The sequence below is a fragment of the Lissotriton helveticus genome, chromosome 7, assembly GCF_964261635.1.
Source record: "Lissotriton helveticus chromosome 7, aLisHel1.1, whole genome shotgun sequence".
NCBI lineage: Eukaryota > Metazoa > Chordata > Amphibia > Caudata > Salamandridae > Lissotriton > Lissotriton helveticus.
In genome coordinates this window covers 1,280,032,584-1,280,042,300 of record NC_136068.1, presented here as the reverse complement: position 1 = coordinate 1,280,042,300, position 9,717 = coordinate 1,280,032,584, and the positions used below count along the sequence as shown (strand labels likewise).

The 9,717-nt window shown below is 44.0% G+C and overlaps 1 protein-coding gene across 1 annotated transcript; it reads left to right on the top strand.

The window, feature by feature from the left end:
• Positions 1-2,940: 2,940 nt before the first annotated feature.
• JPT1 (Jupiter microtubule associated homolog 1) lies at positions 2,941-9,308 on the top strand. The gene is made up of 5 exons (XM_078654504.1): positions 2,941-3,136; positions 4,977-5,110; positions 5,259-5,341; positions 5,611-5,629; positions 8,921-9,308. The coding sequence occupies exons 1-5, from the start codon at positions 3,081-3,083 to the stop codon at positions 9,064-9,066; spliced, it is 438 nt and encodes a 145-aa protein (XP_078510630.1). The 5' UTR covers positions 2,941-3,080; the 3' UTR covers positions 9,067-9,308.
• Positions 9,309-9,717: the final 409 nt, after the last annotated feature.

Sequence of the window (9,717 nt, the reverse complement as noted above, 5' to 3'; positions counted from 1 at the left end):
TAGCCCTAGTCCCTACTTCCAATAGAAAGCCTAACCCTACTCTTAGTCCCACAACTGGTCCAACAACCAATCACACCAGAAACCCTAATCACTACTTCCAATTAAAGCTCTAACCCTAGCCCTAGTCCCAACCCTGCAATGATAGAATCACAGACCGAGAAACCAATCAGAACCCTCAAATACCCAACCAATGAGGACATTAACCCTAACCCAATAGAAATACCTGGTACAACCACCAATCAGTGTACACATGTGCCAACCACTAGCACACCATATAAGGTCCCAGCAACCTCAGACAAGGTTTGCTGGCCAGGGAGTTGGAAGCTGTTTGCTCCTGTTCAGAATCTCCTAGGAGACAGACAGGCTCAATCCACAAATTTGGACTTCAGCAGGTAAAGGCTTCACTAACTCGAAATCTAACAATACTGATTGAATAAAGCTTTACTCCCCCTGCTGGCCAAAAAACGAAGTGCACAGGCCCCAGTAAATACAGTTTCAACAGCTCACAGAAGCACCCTCTGATGTAGAAAATCCCTGTTGCTGGGAGGGGGGGAGGGGGGAGGCAGGGGGGCTGGCCTCACTGGCTTGTGAACACAAAATGGAGGCTGGGGGTGCACTGTTTGAGCACACAGGCCTAAGCACAGAGCAAAGGAGAAATTTGGAGGGAAAACTGATTTGTCACCAAGGAATTAGAGGGGCAAACTACAGAGGTTGGACTGCAAATCCCACAATTCAACACACTAAATGAAGGCAATCATGGGCAGGGAAAACCACACATTTAAAACACAACACAGGTGATAAAATATGCAATTACAGGCAGGCTAAAACTACAAATTTTAAACTGTAACAACCACAGGCATAGACAGTAAGCACAGAAAGTGAAAATCGTTTTTTAAACAGCTTTTTGTCTTGGGAAGAGACAGCACTAGTCTGTCTCCTTACCACTTCCTGGACTCTGCTCACTGCAATCTGGGCCACATGCACCATATTTCATATTTGGCAGCATGGCTCGTGATTTGTAATGTTATTGCTAAATCGCGAATGTGGATAGCTATGACTAGACCAAATAAAGTGTCAGTGTGCAAGGATGCCGAAGCTGTGGGCTCTACTTTGTTTTCTGTCGAAATTATTTCCAGGATTTCCATTCCTGTTTGTGAGCCCGCCCTGCAGCGTTGGTGGCCCCCGGTAAAATGGAACAATGCGAGGAATGTTTATGGAGGGGGCATGACGCGCTCGAACCACGCCAGTCACAGGACTTCCATGAATATTTGGCGTGAGCGCAGAGAAAGGGAGATGAAGGAGGGGTTCCCTCCTTCTGGCAGACTTCGTGTTTTTACCTGCACACACGGATTTTCGGGACTGTGGCAGCTAAGTGCACTTGCTATTGATTTTTCCACTCTGCATCAAGGTGGAACATGGACATTGGCGAATGTGGATAGCTATTTTAGCAATAACATTACAAATCACGAGCCATGCTGCCAAATATGAAATATGGTGCATTCTGGGTATGGTGGTCCGCAACCAGGACCATGTGACCACTGGGACTTTTAATCACCAAACTAACTCACCTGTGATCAAGGCGCATGGCGCCGAAACGCGTAGGGAGACAAGAGTTGTTAAAAAGCTGCCACATGACTAGACCAAATAAAGTGGCAGTGTGCAAGGATGCCGAAGCTGTGGGCTCTACTTTGTTTTCTGTCGATATATATATATATATATATATATATATATATGTTTAGAAAACTGGTATGGTCCTATATGTAGAAACCAGAGTCGAGGCCCAAATTGAGTTTTAAGTGCTCAAGGTTTAATTTGCCAATTAAACCTTGAGCACTTAAAACTCAATTTGGGCCTCGACTCTGGTTTCTACATATAGGACCATACCAGTTTTCTAAACTTATTTGAAGGATCGGCGATCCTGTCGAGCGCCCGCCGTGCAAGCGGCAGAAGCACGCCATCTGTTCGTGTTGTATATATATATATATATATATATATATATATATATATATATATATATATATATATATATAATATAAACACAGAGGTTCTTTTTCACCAGGGGCAGATTCTCCATTAGGGCTTAAGGGCTGCATCCCTGGTATTCGTTCACATTCCTGTACAAATAATAAATAGATCTATTTATTTAGAGATACGATCGTATCTCTAAACAAATCGATGTACTTAATTCTGGGCTGTCTGTCCCAGGCTGCCTACCCGCCTCACTCTGAAGCAGGAGACGGAAGTCAGGCAGTAATCAACTCAAATGGGTGTAATTTTTGATATTTGTTTCTCTTATCTTCATTGCTTGATTTTGCTCGTGAGAAAGTGTAATTCATAGTCGTTGAAATGCCACTCCTAATTACATTGAAATTATGAAAATGTCACACATACATTTTTTTTCAGATAGATAATCAATGCTACATCCCTTGCCTATATTAGTAATCTATGAGAATCCACGTAACGCAAGCCAGAACTAAAAACATATTGCTGTCTAATGAGAAAAGAACTTCCACGAAGTTCCACCGTTTATCAGACGGCGTCCGCTTCTTTCAATACTTTCCTTCCTTTCCTTTCCACACAAAAGAAACAAGTGCTACCAATCAAAATACTGGAACTCTGCGAGCGGCAGCTAGGCATTCCAATCATCAATGCGAGTACATGCGAGACAATCTTCTCTGTTGAACCTAACTGCAACCACCACTTGGTGCAGAAGACGAGGAGCCATCCAATCATTTTCAGACTGTTGCCACGAGGCGCGGCAGAGGGGCGGGATTCCTGGCAGTTTTTTTTGTACTGACAAGTCAACTGCCAACGACTGAGGAGATCGAAAGATGCCGCGAGGACATTACCGAATGAGCTCAGATGCCGGTTTGAAACGACCAATGGGAGTGTAGCAGAGGGGTGGGACGCTCGGGATAAGCTATGTAAGAGTGGGCGAAGGCAGATATACAGTTCCGCAACCGCTGTCTGCCGGTTTATTCTGAGGTTGGACGCATTATAGTGCCTCTGCTCGGCATCGGCTTTTACGGCTTGTATCGTGTAATTATTTGCAGATTACTACTTTCGCCTGCACCAACGCCATGACAACCACCACCACCTTCTCCGGCGTGGACCCCAGCGGCAGGAGCAGTTCTAGGTGACTGTGCATGTAGGGTGCTTGGCAGGGGGTGGTTGGGGGTGCTTGCTATGGGATGGCCTAGCAGGAGCCCGGGTTGAGTTTTTGTTTTTTAATGTTCGCCCTCTTTTGACGGTCCTTTTGGGGTATGGATTCCTTGGCCTCCGGTGGCATATGGGGTTTCTTGGGCGTGGTTCTTTGTGTAATGCTGTTTGTGTCCCGTTGTTCCCTGCTGTCTAGCAATTTTTTGGGCAGTTTCTCGTTTGATGTTTTCCAATTCCACGAGGCATTAGAGGTCTACTTGCCGTCTTTCCCAGCCGAAAAAGAGTGGTCCTAGTGCTGTCACTAGCCGTAAAACCTGGCCGATGCTCGTCCATACAATAGTCACTGCGCCACCTATGCCCTTCTATACGGGTTGTATTTAAACTGATCGTATTAAAGTGGCCCTTGCTACAACCAAGCTTTGTCGCATTGCACACGGTTTATACGAATAAAGAATTATATATGTGATCGTTCCATCTACGTCGTGTCTACCCCGTCAGTGTGAACTGATTACCATCATGATTGCACCCCCTTACCAATGTGTACCATGGGATAGCTTTAGCTGACCGTCCCTAGTCGTATGAATAGACTACTGTCGCTTGAGCGATCTTGTACGTTCTTTGTCCCGGTTGGCAGGGTCGCTACATGTTCTGTCACTCGGCGCCTCTTTGGGGTCCGTGTATTGTCGCTGTGTTGTATATTGTTTTTCTCAGCTTCTGCCCGGTTTATTTATTAATTTGATTGAGCGCGAACAATTGCCCTTAGGCGTCAAGCCACTGGTTCTACATGGTGATTTGGCAGTCTTTGGACTTTGCCTGCTTACTTCATCAATGCGCGTGTGAAATCCTTTTATTTTCAGGCTAAAGATGTTGCAAGCTTACTTATGGTTATTGGGTTATTGCCCGAACTAGCAGTGGGGTCAGTTTCTGATGATTCCCGGATGACTGCGTGACACAAGAATTTGCCAGGATTTATAAACGGTGCCTAGAATTTTTTTTTTCGAGTCTAGCGAGGACTTTAATCTTTTTCAGGCAGTGACAAACGTCTATAGTTCCTGTGCGCCAGGAAGCAGAAGTGTACCCGTTCTAGCTGCGTCAGTTGGCTTGATGCACTCATATTTCCGGGTTTATCCGGGCGGTGAGCTCACTCGCTGCCTGCATGGCAGTAGAAAGATGACCCTCCGCCCCCCTTTTCTTAATCACCATGGCCTTTGGGGCATAGTTATGATCACATCCTCCCTGGGTTCTGAGCAGTGTCCCCGTCATGTGCTGGGTGTGGTTTCCGCCTCTTCGTTGTGAAATCCGGTGCAGCTGCTGGAGGAGCAGCGCCCCCTTGACGGTCTGCAGAGGGCCTCTCACATAATAGCTGTGCTAGTTTCTTGGCGAGGCCCAGATAACACTGCTTCGACAGCACCAATCTAGAATTGCAGGGTGGCGTCTGCACAGTGGTCTGCGACTTCTTACAGCTGTCAGCACGCGTGACTCTATAAACTCCCCTTTCCCAAAAAAGTATCAAATCTGGCTACCTTTGCGTCTAAAGTTATAGTATGAACACCCCTTTTAACTGCGCCCGATGTACATTTATTTAGGAATTAAAGCTTGAGATGTAATTCGACGTGTAACTCGACACTGAACGTTTGTGTGTAGGTGTGTGTGTGTGTGTAATATGTCTATCATACACGCTTCGACGTTCAGCAGTATATGACCGCTTGGGGTAACAAGACATTTGAGTTTGTCTTGTAGCGTTTTGTTGGTATGTACAGTTTAGGCGTGTAAACGATCCGAATGTACTAAATGTGGCTGGGTTTTTCTTTGCTTAGGGTTTTGCGGCCACCTGGAGGGGCTTCCAACTTCTCCCTTGGCTTCGGCGAGCAGACTGATCAACCAGTAAGAAAGCACAGGATGGCATCCAATATATTCGGCCCTCCCGATGACCTCCCAGCTCCTAAGCCAGGTATAGTCAGCGTTGTGCATTAAACACCACTGATGCGCTAATGGCCTGCACATGTCCAGTTGCCCACCATTGTTTGGTTCTTGCGCGACCGTAGATTCATTTAGTGCCATGTTGAAGAAATTGTTGACTAAATGGAGCTTTTTTTCAGGGCGAGAGCGCGAAGCAGAGCCATCAGTACCGCAGAGAAGACCGCTGCCTGGTGGGGAGTGTGGTGACTCGGCTGAACAAACGGTTGGTGGCAAAGTTTTTTACCCCGAATGTATTTGGCTTCTTCGTCTGATTTGCCGTTCAAAAGTTTGCTATATTAAAACTGTTTTGAATGTTTCGTTTTAAGCGCTAAGCGTTGAGATCATATTGTGAATTATAGTTCTCTGTTAAGCTCCTGCCCTTGTCTTCAAATAGGGTGGGTTGGCAGATGGGTTGTCGGATTTGCCTGGACAGTCTTGACGTTTTGTCTAATTTTTCTTCTCCACTAACCAGGTTTTTATTTCTTATTTTAGGGCGACTCCGAAGAGTATGGTAAGTGTTTGATTTGACGTTGTTGTACGGCTGCCTTTTGGACTGTATTATGTTTTTGTTATATATTAGTTTGATATCAACTTTTAACAATGTTGAGAATCGTGTTCTGGGCATACTTGGGATTGCGAGGCGCTATTTCAGACAGCAGTAAGTGCCGCGCAATGATTTTGGCCTACAGCGCTAGTCTTGAGAAGATACCCTTGCCAAGTAGGGTGCTTTGCTAGAAAATCTTATTACAGGGATGTATTTTCCATCACATGGTATAGAATAATAAACGTGCTTGTATAGTTCATATGCAATAGTAGAACACAATTGATTCTGTTGGGTAATACACCTGCTATGATTGTGTTACAAATGCAACGATGTATCGACTTATTCGCAACAAATGAAACGGTTTCCTTGAAAAAGAAAATGAAACCTTGTAATAGGAACACACCAGAGGAAGATTTGTCAGTTTTAAAAAAAATATATATTGAATTGTTTCACGGAAATTGAATATGGCTGTCACAAACACAATTGCATTACGGCGATATGAGAGTGACTTGTGAAAATGAGTGACATATGGTGACGAGTGAAGTCAGTGGTGCACTATATACATGACATACATAAGTGACAAAGCTAACTTTCATTCAAAACTTCTGTTCTTTCCCTTAATTTGTTTACATAATACAAGACCCAATGATAATTTTGAGATGGGGTCAAGACTGTACAGACATGTGACAACGTTGTTCCCTCAAAAGGACTTGAATGTAGCATACCTCCCCATGCTTGAATTGACCACAATATGGCAGGGAATTACTCTGCCCAAGTAATTACCATTGGTTGATATTAATTCAATCATTCTGCACATCTATTTTTGTATTGTTTCTGTTGCCATAAGTGGGACGGGTATGGTTGGTCTTGGATCCTGTGCACATGGCCACTGAAGCCAAGCTGTACCTGGCCACTGAAGCCAAGCTGTACCTGGCTGAGCCCTTAACAAGTCCAAACCAGTCTTGGGCTGCGTGTCTTCTGGTTCAGGTAGGACCTGGCTTTGGTCCCATTGGAGCAGGGTCAAGACTGATTTGCATATAGCTGGCTCCAAACTGAGGTGGCATCTTGAGCAAAATAACGACCGTCTGGGATGCGGCCTGAATAATTACCGGTGGCTGGGATTAATTAAAGCATTCCACCCAGTCGTTTTGTATACTTGGTTTTGTGATCCATACTTCACCCAGTTAAGAAGCTGAGCGTAACTACCGTCCAACTCAACCAGCCCTGTCGGAGTGTCCATTGTATTGATCTCTGGTGCAGGTCATGTGAAAGAGCTCCAGGTTAAGCTTCTTTTATTTTTTGGGGGTTTTGCTTTTATTTGAAATCCATTAACATTGCATCCCATTAGTTTCCTAGCAGTTTGAGTCTGGGTGGAGCGGGTAAAGTAGCCTCTGCTGTGGCTAGACTGCTTGAGTTGTCTGCCAGAGATCTTCTAATACTACGTTTTTCAAAACGGTTTATTGACTTTGTCCATATTTACAGGCATTGGATTAAACAGAAGTAGTTGGCTTGCGTTCAATTGGTAGATAATTGTAAAATGGGCATAACCAGCAGGCACTCGCGCACTAACCAGCTATGCTGTATACTAAAGTCATTCAGCATTCTTAGGATTCGAGTTTTACAGATGGTGCCTTTGTCCTGCTGGCTAGCTAATCTAAAACGAGATAATCGAAGCCTTGACTTATCTGACACCTTTTCTGGAAAGTGGGATTGTACACCTCCATCCACTTCTCTCTGCGCAATTTAACTGAATCGTCATTCACTTTTACCGAGAAATTCCCAACATCTTGCTCTGACTCCACCCCCTTCCTACCACCACCCCCCAGTACATGCTTGCATTCTATACTCCATCAGCCTGCTATCACACTATAGCGGTCTCCCTTCACCCCAACAGTTTTCTAAACTTGGATTCCCCTTTTAATTCACCTAGGGTTCCAAATCCTAGCCAAATTCCCCACTCCTTTGAACCCTGTCATGGCATGACTTGGCTTTTCCTGTTTCTTTGCTACTCTACACTTCTCATGCTCCATGTCCTTCCACTCAACCTGAATAAAGAACGATCGTTAAGTGCCCTGTTGAATCTTTCAACATGCTCACCGCGTTTGGATTATATAAGGCAGTGAACAATATACCAAATACCATGTTTACAGAGATTCCCTTTCATTTCCCAGTTAAGTAATTGAACTTCGTTTTTGATGAGCAATATGTTTGGGAACCTTCCTTGGAACACCACCGTAAACAAATAATGCTCTTGGAGGCCCCACCCGTACTCCATGTCAGGCTACTTTGAGTAATCGCCAACTTCAGGATACTTTGAGTGATTGGACAGAGGAGTAGGCCTAACCAGAAGTATTTTATCACTGTTGCTGCATTGGAATACTATCCTCCGCGAAGCGGTACTCGACACACAGGAAGTGCCTCACACCAGCACCTCGATCATCAAAATAAATTAACACCGCAGCTCAATTCCACAGGCTGATGTACTACACCCTTTTCTGGGTGAATGAATTAAATTACACGGTGGCTTCTGCACTGTAAAATGCTGTTAAGTCTCAAGTGATTCAGTCGGATTATTATTTGTGACCATGCTCTGGGACTGCATTGCTCTAACTCATTGTGCACTGCTAATAACTTACTATTCAGCTGTGTGCAGCGACACTTGAACCCTAGTAGTATTTAGAGGATTCATTCCTTTGTCTTCATAGCTGCCATATTGGCCAGGTAACACTTTTATGCATTGTTAGCCATCAAATACAGTTTGTTAGATCTAGCTGATCTAATCTCAGTATTCGAAGTCCTTTTATGGAGAAAGTAGACCAGTATCAATTGGTAGGCAAGTTGGCCAGTAATTCCTCCTTTGGGGCCATCAGCTGTTTATGCTCTTAAGCTAACCCACTTCCTGCACCGAAGCACTTTGGTTTGTAGTGAAGTATCTTAAGCCCAGGCAAGCATCATACTCCCAGCAATAGAACTGAAGATACTAGTGTAGTCAAAGCTGAAGACCAGCCTACCTAGGGATTTCTCGTTGCGTAAAGGATTCTATTTCAAGTACACAGCATACTCTAAAAGGTTTGCAACTAAGCGAGTCCTTGGTTGCTAGAGTATGCCCAAGTGATTTTTATCTTACCAGTTTTGGGAAATCATGATTTGTAGTGTTTTTGGTAATGTCCATTTCCATACTATATAATTTATTGAATCTTGATTGGAATTGTTTGACCATATAGTTGAATTTCTAATGCAAACACTTTATTTTTGCAGAAAACGTTGAGGCAGATAACATTATCCCGTCTGACAGTGAAGTGCCTTCCGAACCAGCTCCTACAGACTCTGCCCCTGAAGTGCCAGCAGCAGTGCCGAGCAGAAGAAACCCTCCCGGTGGCAGGTCCACCCTTATACTTGGTTAATGCTGTTGCTTCTTTCTGACTCTCAATGTTAGTCTTATTTCTGTGTTTGTGAACTGACCTTGCGCCTGGACTGCCCTTTTCCATTTCTTTTATGAAGCACTTTATGTATCTGTCCTTTTTTAAAATATTACATTTTTCACTGTCTGTCAGAATGGCATGTAAGTTGTAGGGATTTCTGTAGAAACCTACAGTTTTCATGGTGTATTACATAATGAAATAAAGTGATTCTGCTCAATGATTAAGACTATTTCCGTTGGCTCGTCGATACACATTGGTATATAATTTCTTTGTTGTAGTAGTGCAACCCATGTCCTGAGAATATACTTAACTGATAAATGATCATCTAATGGCACTATTAACAACCCTCCTAGTACTGGACTTGTGCTGTACACCTGAGCCCAGCAGTCACTTCACGGACAACGTTTTATTACTGGTAGCTTGAGCAATTCAGTTTCCTACACATGGCATAGCTTGTGAGAGGAAAGATTCTAGGTCATATGTACCAGCAACTAACGGCACATCCTTGAACCAAGGTGAGTGGCTATTACAAAGAGGTAGGATTTAATTAGCTAGTATTGTGGTGTGAGGGTATTTGAATATTCTTCACTATGCTAGCCGAATATTTCAATTAAATCGCCTTGTAAACTCTCT

Coding starts and splice junctions, on each gene's coding strand:
- JPT1 (XM_078654504.1), top strand. CDS start 3,081: ATGACAACCACCACCACCTTCTCCGGCGTGGACCCCAGCGGCAGGAGC. Junction 3,137..4,976: donor AGCGGCAGGAGCAGTTCTAG/GTGACTGTGCAT, acceptor TTCTTTGCTTAG/GGTTTTGCGGCCACCTGGAG. Junction 5,111..5,258: donor CCTCCCAGCTCCTAAGCCAG/GTATAGTCAGCG, acceptor GCTTTTTTTCAG/GGCGAGAGCGCGAAGCAGAG.